The following is an 18,556-nucleotide window of genomic DNA, read 5'->3' on the forward strand; positions in this document are numbered from 1 at the left end:
AATTATAATATATACTAACTCTGCACTCTTGCATATGCATGAGTTATATTCTAATTTGTTTTTAAAATGGAAATGGAAAAAACAAATAAATACCAATCCAGAAAATGATAAAAAGAAGAAGGAAAGTTTACATTTTTAAACTTTATAATTTAATGAGTTAAGAAATTAAATTTTATAATTTTAAAAATATAAAAAATTAAACTTTAAGCTTATGTTACATTTGAAACACAAACACAAGGTCATTTCACTTACATGGCTTGAAATTTAATTTGTTATATTTTGAAAATTTAGGATTTAATTAGTTACTTTCAAAATTATCAAGATTAATCTAATAATTTATTATACCTATAGTTCAAAATGTAAATTTTTTTGGGAAAAAAAGGAAGAAAAAAAAGTGATGGTGATAGTACAAGAAAGGAAAAGAGAAAAAAGAAAAAGAAAAGAAAAGGATAAGACAACATATTTGAGGGACAGGGAGAGAGATAGAGTGGCGTGGGCTTCTAATCACTCTGTCATTCTGAGTGGCCCTCCCTTCTCAGCATACCACTCCAACTACCTCTGCTACTTGGTTGGGACTTGAGAGAGAGCGAGCAACATAGCTAAACTCCAACTAGTAGTTCTGCTTACTATTCTAGAAAGTGAAAGAACACACAAACTCTCACTCACACTCTTCATCTCCATTTCTTCATACTACAATTTTTTTCACATGCTTCCTTGCACTGCGTGTTGGTAATTCCTCCTTCTTCTTCTTTGATAAATTTTTTCCATCTGGGTTTTGATGTAAATGCTTGGTTTTGGGATTTTAGGCTCATTTTGTGTGGTGGGGTTTTGATTTTTAGGCACGTGAAAGAGGAGGAAGAGTAGTACTAGTTCTGTAAACTGTTGTGAGTATGAAGGGTCTGATTCAGAGTCATGCGTGTTCCTATTCTCCTTCTTCTTCTTCATCTTCCACATATCTTCGTCCTCCATGCCTCACCTCTACCTCTAGCAATTGCAAATTCCCACTGTAAGTTTCCCATTTTCTTCTTCTCATTTTCTTTTTTTTTGGCAGAAGTATACTTTTTGTCCCTAAAATCTACTTTTTTTTGTCACTCAAAATTTTAAAAGTCTCAATTTTGTCCCAAGTATCAATTTTATCTATTAAATTTATTAGGGATACGAGGAATTTTAAGACATAAGTCTTACAAATTGATGTGTTACCTTAACACTCTGTTTGCCATGTGTGCAAATGGAAGATAGATTGAAGGAAGGATGGAATTGATGCTTGTGACTACATTAAAACCTTTTGAATTTGAACTTAGACCAGATTTCGGGGATGAAAAGTGTATTTTTTAACTTTCAGTGCATTATTAAAAAATTATGGTAAAAAAATTTGTTTATGTGAGATTGGTATAGCAAAATCCAAATTTTGTTATATTTTGGTGTTCTTTGCTTTGATAGGCAGTTGCCACAGGCAATATGCTCCTCCCAAAGAATATATCGTTGCTCGGGGGTTCATATGGAGGCTTGTCATAATTCTTATCTTTCAAAAAATCACATAGTTGCAAGATTTTCTTGGGGATCGTCTGAAACACAATCTTTGTTTTCTAAGCAATCTCTGAACAAGTATTTGCTGCCATTGGGGGCACTAGTGACCTCACAAACTCAACTTGATGTCTCCAATGTGCCTATTGTTGATGAAGATAAGATAGGAGTCTTGTTGCTCAACCTTGGAGGTCCAGAGACTCTTGATGATGTGCAGCCTTTCTTGTTTAACCTTTTTGCTGACCCGGTAACAAGCTTTTTTTTTTTTTTTTTTTTTTTTTTTTTTGTGTGTGTGTTTAATGCGTCTCAAATAATTCTTTATTATTCACTGCTGGAATATTCATTGTCAAGTTTTTTATTGACCATTATGTTTATTTTGATTCATCAATCTTTCCTTGTTAGATGGGTCAGAAATTTTGACCTTATTTTTATGCAAGTTTCTGCTTTCTTACTTTGTTCTGTTACAACTTATATCGAAAGATACGTGCATGTGTAATGGTTTATGTTGCAGGTGAATAATATATTCTTTTCACAAAATCTTAAAATGATATTTGGTTTTCCTTGTGTATATCTTGCCATCGGTTACACAGTTATATCATCTCTGGTACTGATATTTCTTTATTTTACTCTTCATATGTATGCTTCTTGTATACAAGGTTGTACCCCTTTTTAATGAATTGCTTTACTTATTACACACACACACGCGCGCGCACGCATAAATCTGTATTTAGGATTGGGGATAGCTATCAACAAATGGTGGGTGATAAAATCATGGTTATTCTATGTCAACTTTTTGTGTGTGTGTGGGCATGTGCCCTGCAAAATTTACATTTATCCCTATAAATATGGAGTGATTTCATTTTGGTCAGGAATTCAATTGTGTCAATTTAGTTCTTGGCCTTTTGATTCCTTTTCAATGATACCCTTGCCATTACTTACATGTTATGTTTACAACTAATGTGACAACAACAAAAACAACAAAGCCTTAGTCTCAAATTTCGTGGTCGGCTATGGATCCTCAACAAATTAGTCCGGGTCAGCCACATGTATTCTTTTCCTCCATTCTGTTCTATCTGAAGTCATATTTTATGTTACTTCCTTAAATGATATGTCCTTTTTTACTACTTCTGCATGTCAATGGCTTAGGTAGCATAAATAACTGTGTTAGCCACCTTTTTCTTCTTTCCTAAATACGAGATATCTCTCTCTCTCTCTCTCTCTCTCTCTCTCTCTTTTGCATTCTTATTTCGTGTTCTTCTTTTTTAAATTGAAGACTCTCTAGAACAAAACTCTACTCGCTGTAACAATCAGTCACTCCAATGATGTTGTCGTCAGATCAACTGGAGACCCCAATGCTAGGTTAGGTGATCATGAAGGATGATGTCACTGGTGATGGAGGTTACCCGGTGTGGCTAAGGCAAAATAAATTGGAATTTTTTCTTGTTCGAATTCTTGTTTAATGGAGTGGAATTTGTGTGAAACGGTGAAATGGATGGGATTGTTTTGCTGGTGGGTTTTTTCAATATTTGCTTTAAAGGAGTGGAATTGAAAATGTGGTTAGGTCTAGCAGTCTTTTATGATTTTGGGTTTTGGTTGTTCTTGGTAAGATGTAGCAAGCTCTCGTTGCTGTCTTACTTGGATTTGCAATGGAGGAATGGGATTGATATCTATGGAGGGGTGTGTTTGATTCATCATTGACTTTTTCTCATACGTGTTTATTTTTTGGGAGTGTAACCTTGTCCAGAGTTGGGTGTTGTTGAGTGAGGATGGAAGCTTTATTGGCATTTGATTGTAAGATGGTGATTGGCATTTGATTGATTGAGTTTTTATTCTTTGTTTGGTTACCAAGAAATTGGAAGGAAAAAAACAAGTAAAAGAAAAGGGAGAAAATAAAAAAAGAAAAAGAAAAAAGAACAAGAGAAATGCCAGCATGGCAGGTGACATGGCTATTATGTGACACCTATGTTGTTGAAGCTTCCATTTTATGCTACGTAATTATTATTATATCATTATTTTATTAATGTGACGTAAGAAATCTGTTAGATACATCCACATCTTCTATTAGTGAGATAACGAGAAGGATAACATTGAAACAATGTAAAAAGGACTAAATTGACACAATTGAATTTATGAGGACCAAACTAAAATTACCACATATTTATAGGACCCAAAATGATTTTTTTGCCTTTGTTTCCTCTTTGGATCATGAACTTCCTTTTAGATGTTTGCTCCTGTAGTGCTATATTTCTATATAACCACAATGCTGTATTCCTTTATAACCATAGTGAACGAGGTCTTTTCCATTTTCTGATGCAAGGATTAGTCATTATTACTTGACTGAGAAGGTCATTTCAATAGTTCATATTAGCCAAATTTAATGATATGATCTAGATCTCATTATGGGACAAAGTTTTTCTCCAAACTGAGTTGGAAGAGTCTCATTTAGCCCATTACGTGATGATTCAAATGTGTTTTATTTAGATGACTTATCCTAACAAAAAGTCATACGAGTAACAGGATATGTGAATATTCATTTGACTCGCTAAGTAGTGGGTTGGAGAAACTTTCATACAAATTAGTTTGGAGGAAAACTCTACCCCTCATCAATTAGAGAAAAAAAAAAGTCCATACCAGATATTTTGGCAAACCTTCATCAAGCCCAGTGGATTGCATCTCTTTCCTTTATATCTTCATGAACCTAGACATCAGAATACTAAGCCACAAAGAATCTTTCCCTTACAATTTCTTCCTTTATATGAGCTGATATTAGATCTTACAATGTCTTGTTACTTTAAATGTAAATAAGGAATAGTTGGATTAAGCAGTAAACTTGAATTGATTCTCTCTCTCTCTCTCTCTCTCTCTCTATATATATATATATATATATTTTTTTTTTTTTTCCGGGGTTGGGGGTGGTATCATGTGCACTAACAAACCCTTGAAGTGGACGTTCATTTTCGCCTGTGAAGTTGCTGTACTCATTTGACTTTACATTATTGGACAGGATATTATACGATTACCACGGTTGTTTCGTTTTCTTCAAAAGCCCTTGGCACAATTTATATCCATTCTCAGGGCTCCCAAGAGCAAAGAAGGCTATGCATCAATTGGCGGTGGCTCTCCTCTTCGACAGATAACTGATGCACAGGCATGATTACTTTCATTAATATTGACTTGAATATTAATATTTTATTTTTCTGTTTTTAGAGCTCATTTATCCATTGATTTATTTTTTAGACATGATCTTAGTTATTTATGATGTGTACATTAAAGTGTATGGTGATTTCTGGTTATTGGGATGATAATCAATCCTGCTTCCTGCAAAAATTATAAATATCTTCATTCTCCGCTTTTTGAAAAGGTGGGAAAACTTTTTCTGTCCCCTCTCACTGTGATGACTATGGATGCTCAAAACATAACCTGTAGATATAAATAGTTTGAAGCATTGTGATTTCTAGTGGATTGTAAATATTAGTTCATCACAAACTTACAAGAGTACTTTTAGGAAGAGATTTTATGTATGAGTTATTTTATAAGAATGCCAATTTTGATCTTTTCCTCGTTCTTTCTCTGGCTATCCTTCTATATATTCAGGCTGAAGAGCTGATGAAGTTCCTTTGGGAAAAGAATGTCCCAGCTAAGGTGTATGTTGGTATGCGTTACTGGCATCCATTCACTGAAGAAGCAATTGAACAGGTATTTTGTTGGTTCTAATATTGATTTCCTATATATTAATTGGTACAGTAAGATGCTACCATTGTTGGATCTCTCTTTTCCTTTTATTATTTACTAGTTTTAGAGCATAATGCTGAATAGTTTATCTTCTGATGATAATGATGGTGCAAAGGCATTTTTTGCTTTTAATTCAACTGAAGTTGCAGAGACTAAAGCTTGTGAATCTTTTATATAGGCCTAATTAATGTCACATTAATTGAATTGTAACATACGATTAGAATATTGGATTTTTTTGCAGGTAACAAATGGATATTCCATATAAGCTTGTTTAAATGTAAAACTGGTAGATAATTCTTGGAATTTATAAACTTTGTTCCATGAATTTTTTGCTGAGGAAAAAACAAGTAAATTTGAGCTTTTTTTTTTTTTTGTTGATAAGTAACAATTTTTTTTAAAACAAGGCTACTTCATGCAAGCAGCATGAAGTAACAAAAAGATATATACAAAAAACATAAGAAAAAAACAAACTATGTACAAATAAGAGAGAATCTAAGAACAGCGGAATGGAATCACTAGACGTGAATCCCCAAGCTCGAGACTAGTCAAACAAAGTCTTTGTAAATAATGCTATGATCTGATCCATCGAATGATCTTGATCCTCAAAAATGCGATTGTTACGCTCTCTCCAATCCACATAACACACAAGGGTACCAAATTCCAAATATTCGAAGCAAGCTTCCCCAAACAATTCCTCCACCCCATCAATGAATCACACACCTTTGGGAAATTCCAAGAAACTCCAAAAGTGGTAAGAGCAAAACTCTACAACTTAGAAACCCCCTTGCAATGAACCAACAGGTGGTCAATATCCTTCCCACTTTGTCTACCACTACACCAATCTACTTCTACTAGTATAAGCCCTCCCTTCTTAAATTATCTCCTGTAAGACTCTTTTTCCAATCCTCATGAAGCTGTCCAAACAAAGAAAGCAACTCAACATGGAGCCTCTACACCCCATATGCTTTTTTTTCCTAGGGAAAGCATTAGAAGAAGATCTCCTCAGATCACTAAAGAAGGAGCGGATGTCAAAGTCTCCATCTTTCTTCAACCTCCATCTCAATGGATCCCCATCCTCATTTAGAGGAATATGTAACTCCAACTGGTGAAGAAAAACCCCTACTAGCTCCACCTCCCAATCATTAAACCAATGTTGGAACCAGACATCCCACCTGCGTACATCCCCCATATTCTGTCTCACCAAAACATCCTCCCCCAACGTTTCTCTATTTAACGCAATCTCAAATAAAAGTGAAACTCAATTTTAGAGGTTGATCTCCACACCACCAATCTTGCCGAAACTGTACTCTCTTCCCTACGCCAACCAAATATGCTTCGAAAAGTCCTCCCACCCCATCCTAATACTCCTCCATAAGCCACATGCATGTGAACCCCTACCTAGTTTCGAACAACACCCCCCCCCCCCCACCTTCCCCAAACTTTGAAGCTATCACACGCCTCCATAACCGAGTATCCTCTGCCCCCAAACACCCCAACCATTTACCCAACTAAGCTTTAGTAAAAGTAGTGATCTTCCTTATCCCCAGCCTGCCACACTCAATAGGAGAACATGCCTTATCCCACCTTACCAACTTAAATTTACGCAACTCCTCCATACTCCCCCAAAGAAAATTCCTCTACAACTTTTCAATCCTATTTGCTATCCTAGTAGGGATTGGGTGTAGTTACTATCCCCCCACCGGCCCCCCCTCTTTTTACCCCCCATGAAGTAATTTTAGGCTGAATCCAAAATCTTAAATACAATTGTATTGATCTAGAACATTTCTGTATAATTAATGCTTTAAGCAAGTATCGCAATATATATCATTCATCTTCTTTTAGATGCTGGACCTTGATGTGATGGTAAGTTCCCTGTTCCCAAGCAATATGTCATGGGTTCAAATCTAAGAAAGAGCCTCTCCAAAGTTGGATTAAGGCTGTGTACCAAGTTCCAAATACCTCTTCCAGTTTGCAGAAGCATGAGTGATCTTGCATAAAGTTGCAAAAAGGAGCATGTATAGAAATTAAGAAAAGGTAACAGGGATAAACCCTAGGCTTCACCACCTTGGACTGCCTGGATTCACCACCAAGCTATGGAAATTTTCCAATATAATTGTGTTCATCAAAATCAGCATGTGCAACAATGTTTTCTGGAGCTTTTTTCCAAAGTTACATAACATTAGGAAAGAGAATCCCTATCCAAAAAAAAAAAAACATTAGGAAAGAAAATCATCCATCTTCTTTTTCTTACATTGCAGTCTTCTTTAACCTGACATCAAATTCCTATGTCAGTCAGTTAGAGATTTGACATTAGGTTAAACGTAAATTTGAACCCCCTTGCTTTTCTTTTGACTGCCTTCCTCCCTCCTTGTCCATCTCTCTCTCTCTTTCTCTTTCTCACGCGCACACACACATACACACACTCAACTATCTTCTTCTTGAGAATACCTACAGAAGTTTCATGTGTTGTGTGATAGTGGAGGCTTTGATACAACTTGTGTGATAGCAGAGGCTCTGATACCACTCGTGCAATAACACTCAAAGATTTGAACAAACAACTGCAAAGGCAAGTAAATTAACAAACACGCAGAGCACACAAGAATTTACGTGGTTTGGCATACAAAACCTACCTCCAAGAAGACAGATATCAAGTCCCCTGTACTCCATAGGGATTACAAAGCTCAACCTCTCTTACATAGCTCTCATCATGGGTATCATTTCAACCCCAAAAGAACTATTAAATTGCTTTTCTTCTAAGAGCCTTCTCTTCTTCTCATATGGGAGGTCTCTTGGGCCAAGGCCACCAATCCTATTCCTAGGTGAACAAGAAATATTAGTTACTTTTTTGACAAAAAATAGACTTTCCTTCCATATAAAGAAAATCCAAAAAAGGAAATCAAGTCAACTTCCACACTAAGGAAAGCCAAATAGTTAACCAAATCCAAATAGGAATTCAGACAGTTTCTAACAATTAAATTTTATTCTCGGTGTGAGACATTTTGATTTTTTGATCAAACCAACCAGATGAACCCAACCTATCCGAGCTATATTAGTATAAAATAAGGTTGAGCTTGAGTTGTGTTGATAAGGATAGATGTCTGTTGGGTTGGATATTGAGTAAAATGTCTACCACTAGGGTTGATAACGTAGAATAGGGTGTGGTTACTCAAGGCTATTGCCAACATGTTGCTTTGTCTGAACAGCAGCCCTGCTAGTGTTTTCCTCATGAGAAGTGCCATTAACTGTAAGAAGATCCTTTTTTTATCAGCATTGTGTTTTAAGTGTAAGAGCAAGGATATTGAGAAAAATGTCTGCCACTTGGGTTGATAATATAGAATAAGGTATGGCCACTCTAAGGCTATTGCCAACATGGTGCTTTGTTTGAACAGAAGCACTGCTGGTTTTTCCTCATGGGGAGTACCATTTACTGTAAGAAGATCCTTGTTTGTTGGCATTGTGTTTTAAGTGTAAGAATGAGGGGAGCAATTAGATCATCCCCTGTTGCAATATTTGACGGCAAGACAGCTTTGATTTTCAGTTTTGGGCTTATTTGGTGCTTTAAATACTCCTGGAATCTGTCCTAAGCTTTTGAGGAGTTAGCATGGAAAGTTTAGAATTTTGCCTATTTTTTCTTCTGTGGAGTATTTGATAGGGAATAGATAGACTTGCTTGCTTTCAAAGGGAATGGTCAATTTATCGCCACGTCCAGGCAGCTTCTGTTAGAAGTGTGTTTGGCTTTTTGCTTCACTGGAGGAAATAGTTTTCCCCCTACTGTTCAGATTTAATTTTTAAAATTTCCAAATTACTTGAAGTCAATAGCAATTAATAATTTAAGTGGTCTTTAGTTTTATCTTTGTTTGGAATTTCTTAGGTAATGTCTGTTAGTATTTTTCAAAATGAGGAACACTATTTTTGGATTGGTTCAGTATAGCTTTGAAGATGGAAGAGGGAAATCTGGCGAACAGATAACTTAGTCCCACATTGGAAAAGGGATACGTGACTTTATACACTCCAGCCTATGACATGCGTATAAGCAACCCTTCTGTAGATTGCATCATGACCATAGATCATGTTCAACTCATGATGAAAGCTTGGAGGACCACAATTAAACCCATATAAAAAAGGATTCGAATAATTGAGATTAAACCAGAAAATTGTATGGTTGAGATGTGGGTTAGCTGTACCTATATCCACAAAAAAGAAAAAAAAAAAAATTTTATTTCTTAGCTGGAAAGAGAGGTCTGGGAAGTGGAAAGCAAGGAAATTGCAAGCTTTGGTGAGCATTCCACTGGTCCCATTTTGCAATATGAGTTGTTCTGGTGACTAGTGAGTGGTGCACAACATACTTAATTAGCCACCCCCTTCACCTCCTTGCTTTAATGTTTTCTTGGCTGCTCTTGTTCAGGCTATTAATTAAAATAGCATTCATGTTCGATCATTCAACATTCAGTTGGCTTAGGAAATGAGTTGAGATATCTCATACTTTTCTTTCTTCAAATATAATACCAACTAACTTTTTCGATTATTCTGCTCTGCTATTACGGTATCATTGAAGACTTAATTCGCTGTTAACCTAATAGTTTTCATAATCAAGGTTTTGGTTTGTGCTATCTGTCAATTCCTAAAGCTGATGTGGCAATGAAATTATTGATATTGCTACTTATTTTTCTTTTGAAATAATTTTGTAGATAAAAAGAGATAGAATTACAAAGCTTGTTGTCCTTCCGCTTTATCCACAATTTTCAATATCAACAAGCGGTTCAAGCCTTCGACTATTGGAGAGTATATTCCGGTGATAACCACACATTTGCTAGTATAATTTTATGATAATCCAGCAAAATAATCTGATATCAACTGATCTGACAAAATAATTTATTGGTTCGCCAGGGAGGATGAATATTTAGTCAACATGCAGCACACAGTAATACCTTCCTGGTACCAGCGCGAAGGGTACATAAAGGCCATGGCAAATTTGATTGAAAATGAGTTAAAAAAATTTGGTTCTCCTGAAGAGGTAATGCATTGTTAAATATTTTTATTATTTTCTTACTTGTTGCATTTAATCCTGTTGGTTTATCAATATAATTTATGGTGCTCCGGAACATATTCAATTTCTTGATTTTTGGTAGTTCGCATTCCAATTTTAGTTTGGTTCCTGAAATTTTGTTAGCAAAGACTGTATAGTTTCATTTACTATGCTTCAAGTCAAAGATTATCTTCCTGTATTGGTCTGGATGGAAGTGGAATATCACGTAGTTTGTTTTGAAACTGAAGAATATACCCTTTTTTTTTTTCTTTTGATACAACTTGATTTGCTTGCCTTACATTTTCACTTTAATATTATTAGATTATTATACAACAGAAGTACATCATTATCAGTTTGAGGCAATTTCCCGACTCCTCACTGAGTTTCTGATTCTTCTTGTTTGTAATGCTTACTGGGTAAAGAGCAAAAAAAAAATATTGTAGTTCTTATTGGAACTAGCCTTACTTTTAACTCAAGTAGGTAATATCAGCAGCATTACTTCAACCCTCCTGAAGCAGGGGTTGTGCAGGAAAAATATGGAGTTCCTATATCTTGATATGGTATTTATTCATAAACACTAAGGAAAGTGCTCATAGCTTGTTGAGAAAGCTAGCCTCAGCTTACCTTGCTTCAAAAATCTAGTTATACAATTAATCTAAAACTGTTCACTCTTTGCAGACTAGGTTATAATGTCATGGGATTCATGGCTTGCCAAATTTTGTTATTTGAAAATTTAAATGTAATGTTAAGTTTGATAGTTAGATACTATCATTGGAAGTCTTTGGTGGCTTTACCTATCTTTCAACTAGTATTCCATAACTATTTTCTAAAGTGCAATTAAAGATTTATAAATTAGTCTTTATGTGATTTCAAATATTCAAGTTTAGAGTGACATGTTACAATATTACCACTCCTATTTGGTCAATGAGATCTATCTCATACCTCCTCTTCCACAATGATGGGAGAGAGGGTAAGGTTGTGAGTTTAAGACCCACAGGGTGCATGAGTAGTTTTTTTTTTTTTTTTTTTTTCAAAAAAAGGAGAAAATTACCACTATTATCTGGTTGTGCGGAATGGGAAGTGAAAAAATTGCGATCGATTTGAGTGGGATAAATTTAGCATGATAATTCAGTCCCTTCCCTCATTTCATCCATTAGCATGCTAATGCACTTTAGGCCTTGTAAAAGGAGCAAACACTAAATTTACCATTTGATTACTTAGCAAAAAAAAAAAAACACTAAATATCCCTTTATGGTTCAGATTCCGTCTCATACAGTTGGCCTCATTATTCACCAAATTATTGGAATGCAGCAAGTCCATATGAGAATCAACACAAAAATATATATTTCAAAGTCATGCTTATTCTATAATATTATTTACATCTGTTGAAAAAGCTTTAAATGTTAGATTGTTTTATTTTTTTAGTTCACATGTGAGAGAATCTAATTGAAAATATGCATTGTAGGTTATGATATTCTTTAGTGCACATGGGGTGCCACTTGCATATGTGGAAGAGGCTGGTGATCCATACAAGTCAGAAATGGAGGAATGTGTGGATTTGATAATGGAAGAATTAGAAAAGAGAAAGATAACTAATGGTTACACTCTTGCTTATCAGGTACTACTGTGTTTTCTGATGTCCTTTGTCTCATACCCGGCCCATCTTTATGTTTTCTTAATATCGGTAATGAAGATAACGGTGTCCAATCCTGTGCTTGCAAAGTTGCACCCTAAACCCCTCTATCTGGAATTCCTTTTATTCCCTTGTAGGAATTTGAGTTAGGCATTAGGAAGTGTGTATAGGGGTTAGATAATTTTCCCTAACACACATACATATTATTTGCGTTTGAGCTATACAATGATATTATAGTTTTGCCCCCTCATAGAGTGATTTTGCATCAAGCCTTAATTCCTCAAAAATTGTGTAGTAATAACAAAAAGTTTTAGTAAGTTTAGTGACAGACATTAGACTAAAGGGAAAATTCAGAATATAAATGACCAAAGATATTGAAAGGGTGGGACTAAGGTTGGCAATGCCCAAACCAGACATACTTGTGGTTAAGTCATCTTCCAATGTGATCTGGGGAATATTATTTGGATGCTCAAGGTTGGAAAGCAAACCTGAAGTATGAATCATGTGATCAATAGCTCTTGAGTCAATGACCCAGGTTTCCTGAGCCGTGAGGCAAGCAATGGAAGTACCTGTCTGAGTTAGCAGTGGAGGACACAACAGAAATGGATAGCAACATGTGACCAAAAAACAGCATGTGAAAGAGGTCAATTAAATAAAATGTGATCCCATGAGAAACACTAAAGGTGGAACCAATTAACACAAATGGGAGAAAGGGAATTGACACAATTAAACTAAATCCAGCCAGCCAAATACACCAAGCCTTTTATTTTAACATAGACTGCCTAGAACCTTCACCAAACAACAATAAAAATGCCCAAACAAATCATAAATCAACTGGTCAAATAGAAAATCAACCAAACAAACAAGGCTGAACATCATGCTACAGAACCGCCAAAAAATATGAGGATCAACACATACCGGTGAAAGTCAGACCCTTAATTAGAGCAGTGAACTGTGCTAAAAAATGACAACCTGCATGATACAAGAGGAGAATCCAGGCATATCAGATGAAAGGTAAAGCTGAGGACACCAATTAAACAAGGATAAGTCAAATCAGCCCGGTAGAGTCAGTTCTGGTGAGTTTGTTTGTTTTTTGTTTTTTAAATATTGGAAGTGGTGTAAGAGCCTTCGCAGTTCAGATTTTCAACTAATTCTGACTGAGAGCAACATCACCTGAGGCAGGTGAGTCTATTGGTGGCTGCAACACTAGCTGGATCATGGTTGGTGTCAGATTGGGATGGAAAATCTTGGGTTTTTGAGTTTGGGTGGGGTCGCTGGTGTAAAGGAGTCCTAATATGTGGTTGCCGGTGTTATGTTGGTCTCATATGGAAGTATAGTACTCTGATACAACATTACCATGTTAGACATCTTGACTTCATGTGTTATTGCATTACAGAGTAGAGTTGGACCTGTGGAATGGTTGAAACCCTATACAGATGAGACAATAATTGAGCTTGGGCAAAGAGGAGTGAAAAGTTTGTTGGCTGTCCCAATTAGGTAATTTGTGCTGGCATCATTCTTTCTATACTTTACACTAGCTGTATATTTGCTTCATCTTGGTCTCTCTCTCTCAAACGCTTCATCTATATTTAGACATATTTAATTATTGAAACTTAGCTGTGCTGTTAATGTTTTAATGCTTGATTCACAGCTTTGTCAGTGAGCACATTGAAACTCTTGAAGAAATTGATGTTGAGTATAAAGAATTAGCTCTAAAGTCTGGTATAGAAAAATGGGGACGGGTTCCTGCCCTAGGATGCGAACCAACTTTCATTTCAGATTTGGCAGATGCTGTGATTGAGAGTCTCCCTTATGTTGGAGCTATGGCGGTCTCAAACCTTGAAGCTCGGCAGGTACCTCTATAATGGAATTAAATTGATATGCTATATAATCAAACATTACTGTTCGGCAGGTACCTTTTATGTTGTAAATTTGCATCCTCTTTGACTTCTTTGATGGTGCAATTGATCTCCAATGAGAATGATTTTTGAGTTTTTTTAACTTTTAAGAGATCTACACTATTGTGAATGATAGTTATATCTTCAAATTTACTCCATATAAAAGGTAGTTACTAGATCTGAAACTAAAGCATATGTCATTGACAGTTTTATCCTATGTAATGAAGCTAGATAGGAGTCAAAGAGGATGTTCTTTTCAGCCTTGTTTAGTGTAAATTAGGTAGAGAAGCATTGTGGACAGTCCATATAATTAGCTAAATGATATGAACCTTATGTTTGAGGGCTGGGGTGGGGAATTATTCTACAGAAAATTTTTATGTTTAATAGGCCTTCAAAAATATTGAGCTGGAAAGCAAATTAGTGCTGGACTCTTACATGCTTTTGGGGCCTAAGAATATGCATCAGCTTAATTTTTAAGCTTTTCAGCAGTTTGTTGTGTATAAAATTTAAACCTGCCAACTATAAGTATTTATGAGCTTTATTAGTTCAGAGTTTTTTTGAAGCCTAGATACATGAGTCTAGAACAACTTCACTTGCTATTGTTAAGGGGACAAAAAAATCCAGATTAATTTTTGGACAATTTATACTTTTTGTCTCTGAAGTTTGGTATAGGTTCATTGTTAATCCCTCAAATTTTGAAAGTTCGGATTTGGCCCTTGAAATTTAAAAAAGCGAACAACTTAGTCCCTCCATCTATTTTTCTGTTTACATGCCTAGTGACTAATGGTATGCTGAGCCACCCCAGTTTTCGAGGGACCAAAATTTAACCAACCACTTGATTAAGGAACTAATATTGAACTGACCCCATATTTAAGAGACCAAAATCGAACCAAACCCATAGTCAGAGGGATGAAATTGTTCCCTCTTTTTGGAATTTTGGAGACCAAATCTGAAATTTTACTAATTTTAACGAGTAAAATCAAAATAACCCTAAGTTTGAGGGACCAAAAGCATAAGTTACCCTTTTTTTAATAAAAAAATAAAGTGAAAGAGCTATTAATGGCATGAATATCTTGGGGGATGGAGTAGATAGAATTGGTAATTTAGCACTTATAAAAAAAGTTATAATTAGTTTCTACGCACAGGAATTTTTTTCTGAGTCTCTTGGTGAAGGGTGTCCTAGTGATTAACTGAATAACTGTTTTGTTCCTGCGGATCTTTAGTTTAATGGTTCTTTATTATCGTGGTTCTAGTTTTTATTCTTAGTCAAATCAGGTTAGGGCTCCTCTTCTTTAGCTCCTTATGGTGCACTGGTGTGTTATTATTATGCCATATTTTGGATGTGTGAATTCCAGTGCAACAAGGTTTGATACCTAGGCTTGTTTTCTGTCTTCTGCTTTCTCTTTCCTTACTTTCTACCTACTCTGTATAATCTGCAAGCAGTATCTGAATTTAAAATACTACCTTAGGCCATCCTTTAATTACTTAGCCTGACCTTTAATGCAACCCAAGGGTCATTCATTAATTGGTTTTATTCTATATAAAACTAGTTGCTAATCCGTGCTATGCACGGGGACCTATCTATTTGTGAGGTAGACTAAAATAATTTTTTAAATTTTAAATTGATTAAGAAACTACATCATTGCATGATTTGCTTACAAATTTTTTTTCAAACAGTTTTAGATACTGTAAAAAAAAACCTCAAAAATTCAGATATTAAAACTTCTGAAAGATAAAAAAATATTTAAAAATCAGATGATTCACGGCTTAGAAATTATTGAAAAAAATGAAATATATATGATTAAATAATAAGAGAAATATAAGAGAAAAATGTATTACATTCAAAAGAATAATTTCAATTATTGCAATCTTTTTATCTTGTAAAAAAAGGATAAAGAGAGTTTGGTGATTCATATATGAAAATTTCTTTTTTAAAAATACATGAAAAACCACAAAATATATTTTTTATTTTTCAACAAAATAGAGGAGAAGAATATAACATAAGAAGAGTTCATACTTCTACTTGGCTTAAAAAAAAAACTGATGTTTGCATTGCTTTTATAGTGTTCATGATTAACTTTGCAAATTTAAAGAAAAATTATCAACGTTTGAGTTTGAGTTTGAGTTTGAGTTTAAGTTGGACTTGTTAGAGAGATAGAGTTTCACTTCTTGTTAAGTTTGAATTAAATAAAAATAATTTTGTTTAAAAAAAAATGATGAGTTTGGATTTAAGTTGGACTTGTTAAAAAATGATAATGATGAGTTTAAGTTTAAGTTGAACTTGTTAGAGAGATAGAGTTTCACTCTTTGTTAAGTTTGGTGGACTAAACAAAAATAATTTTATTTAAATAAACTATATTTGAGTTTAAGTTTAAGTTGGACTCATTAGAAAGATAGAGTTTCACTCCTTGTTAAGTTTGGATTAAACAATTTTTTTTTTAAAAAATGAAAATAATGAGTTTGAGTTTAAGTTGGACTTGTTAGAGAGATAGAGTTTCATTCATTCTTAAGTTTGGATTAAACAAAAATAATTTTATTTAAATAAAATGCGTTTGAGTACTATTCATGGGCCAAAGAGCTTTTAGCTTAAATGGTACTTCCTCTTCTCACAATAATGGGGTGGAGAGTGGAGAATGAGGATGTGGGTTCAACATTGATAAATTACCGATTGTTTAAAAGAGTTAAGCTGTTACAAAATGCTGAATTTAATCACTTAATAAGTGTTCTTATATGTGAAAATTGGTGAATTTAATCACTTAAAACATAATTTTAACAAACACTAGTGCTAGTATGTCTTGCTAGTAAAATACATATAAAAATGGGAAGAACTCTTCACTTGGACATTCTTACCACGGCTGTCCACTTTGTGCTTTGTATCATAGCTTGCCTTTGGTATCTTTGTGTGGTCTGATAGGAGGTTTGGATTTTTTGCAGTCTTTGGTTCCCCTTGGCAGTGTTGAAGAATTATTGGCAGTGTATGATTCACAACGCAGGGAGTTACCACCACCTGTTACAATGTGGGAATGGGGTTGGACGAAAAGTGCAGAAACTTGGAATGGAAGGGCAGCTATGCTGGCAGTGCTAGTTCTGTTGGTCCTGGAAGTCACCACCGGAGAGGGTTTTCTACACCAATGGGGCATATTGCCTTTGTTTCGGTGAATATCTTTGCCTCTCTGTCTATCTTACCCTCGGAAATTAATGAAGCTACATGTAAGTTTTGTTTATGCATACTCTTAGCATCTTAAATACATGTATTGAGGCATTACTATGCATGTCACACAAGATTAAATTCGGATAATAGTCTAGTCACAACACTGATGTGGGTGAAAATTAAAAAATATGTATAATGGTGGTTTTTATTTGTATACTTGAATTTATGTTGTAAAGTTTTTTATTTTGTTTGTTGGTTTCCATTGTTTGGAACTGGCCATATAATTGTTCGTTGACTAACAGTTTTGTAATTTGAAATTAGTTGACAATATTCTTTGCAACCAACAGTTGTGCACAGAACACAGAGTTGATGTTTGCTACATTTATAATTTGAAGAGTTTACATTTAATGATGTCAGAAATATCTATCTCTGGACTTTTCTGAATACGCCTATAAATGATTTTTGTTTGACAATGTTCTAGTTTTATGGCTCACTAATTTAACTACCGAGTGATCTTTGTGGCTATCTAAGCTTCCCATGTTCATATCTTTTAAGTTGTTCATTTGTAGTTTCTATGCAATGTGGAACACAGTTTTTAAATAAGAAAGAAGAAACAGAAACTGAAAGAGAGCAAAAAATATGGAAACAACAGCAACAATATGACGACTTCAAGATAAACGAAGTATGCATTGTACTCGCATAAAGTTGGGCTGTTACTTAAAAAGAGTATATATAACAACTTTAAGTGTTAATTTACCAGTTAATTTTATCTTCGATCTTAGCACGATCTAACCATTAATCCCAGTCAAGCTCCATAAATTCGATTGATTATACATGACTGACATGTTCCTTGTGCCTGTTCTGATGTCTTTTCTGAACATCCATGCATAAGATTCTGACACTTAAAGGTGGGGTTGGTGTAAAGCTGAAACGTCTTCGGCTTTGTTTGAGAATTGAGAATTGAGAATTGAGAATTGAGAATGTACTTCTAAGAGCATTCACAGCAGTAGAGCTAAAAATTTAGCTTTTTAGCTCCACTAAAAGTTACTTTATCTATTTTACCTATCCACTTTACAAAACATGCTGCAGCAGTGGATCTATTTTAGCTTTCAACACAATAAAATAATATAAACATCACAATAAAATAATATATCCACTACAATAAAATAATATATTCATTACAATAAACAACCATCACAACTACTCGCAACCGCTACCATCGACTCTTCCACCGTCACCGCAATCGCTACCGCCACCGCTACCGCTGCCACCACTGCCGCCGCCACCGCCGCCGCCGATTCTTCCACCACCGCGACTGCCACCGCCACTGCAGTCGCTACTGCCGCAGCCACCGCCACCACTACCACCAACACCGATTCTTCCACCACCGCGGCTGCCGCCGCCACCGACCCTTCCACCACCGCCCAAATTATACTTATACATTTTTTTTTTTACTAAAACAATTTCTCAATCATTGTGATAGCGTAAAGTTCCCTGCACACAGACAATTCCCAATCTAATCTTTATATCAAAACTTAAATTCTTTTTTAGTACTAGTTGATGGACAGAGATGAAATCAGTCAACCAACATT

At 35.1% G+C, this 18,556-nt stretch overlaps 1 protein-coding gene across 1 annotated transcript; it reads left to right on the top strand.

The window, feature by feature from the left end:
* Positions 1-488: 488 nt before the first annotated feature.
* LOC142631167 (ferrochelatase-2, chloroplastic) lies at positions 489-17,308 on the top strand. Its single transcript, XM_075805263.1, has 11 exons — positions 489-729; positions 840-1,006; positions 1,441-1,771; positions 4,529-4,672; positions 5,119-5,220; positions 9,945-10,048; positions 10,144-10,270; positions 11,748-11,900; positions 13,312-13,412; positions 13,567-13,768; positions 16,748-17,308. Exons 2-11 carry the CDS (start codon positions 891-893, stop codon positions 16,970-16,972), a joined length of 1,605 nt encoding a protein of 534 aa, XP_075661378.1. The 5' UTR covers positions 489-729; positions 840-890; the 3' UTR covers positions 16,973-17,308.
* The last annotated feature ends 1,248 nt before the right edge of the window (positions 17,309-18,556 follow it).

This window comes from Castanea sativa, chromosome 4, assembly GCF_040712315.1.
Source record: "Castanea sativa cultivar Marrone di Chiusa Pesio chromosome 4, ASM4071231v1".
Taxonomy (NCBI): Eukaryota; Viridiplantae; Streptophyta; class Magnoliopsida; order Fagales; family Fagaceae; genus Castanea; species Castanea sativa.

Bases quoted from the DNA above. Each gene is read 5' to 3' on its own strand.
- LOC142631167 (XM_075805263.1), top strand. From the start codon at position 891: ATGAAGGGTCTGATTCAGAGTCATGCGTGTTCCTATTCTCCTTCTTCT. The intron at 13,413-13,566 runs GTAATTTGTGCT...CTTGATTCACAG, and splicing joins TTGTTGGCTGTCCCAATTAG to CTTTGTCAGTGAGCACATTG. The intron at 13,769-16,747 runs GTACCTCTATAA...GATTTTTTGCAG, and splicing joins CAAACCTTGAAGCTCGGCAG to TCTTTGGTTCCCCTTGGCAG.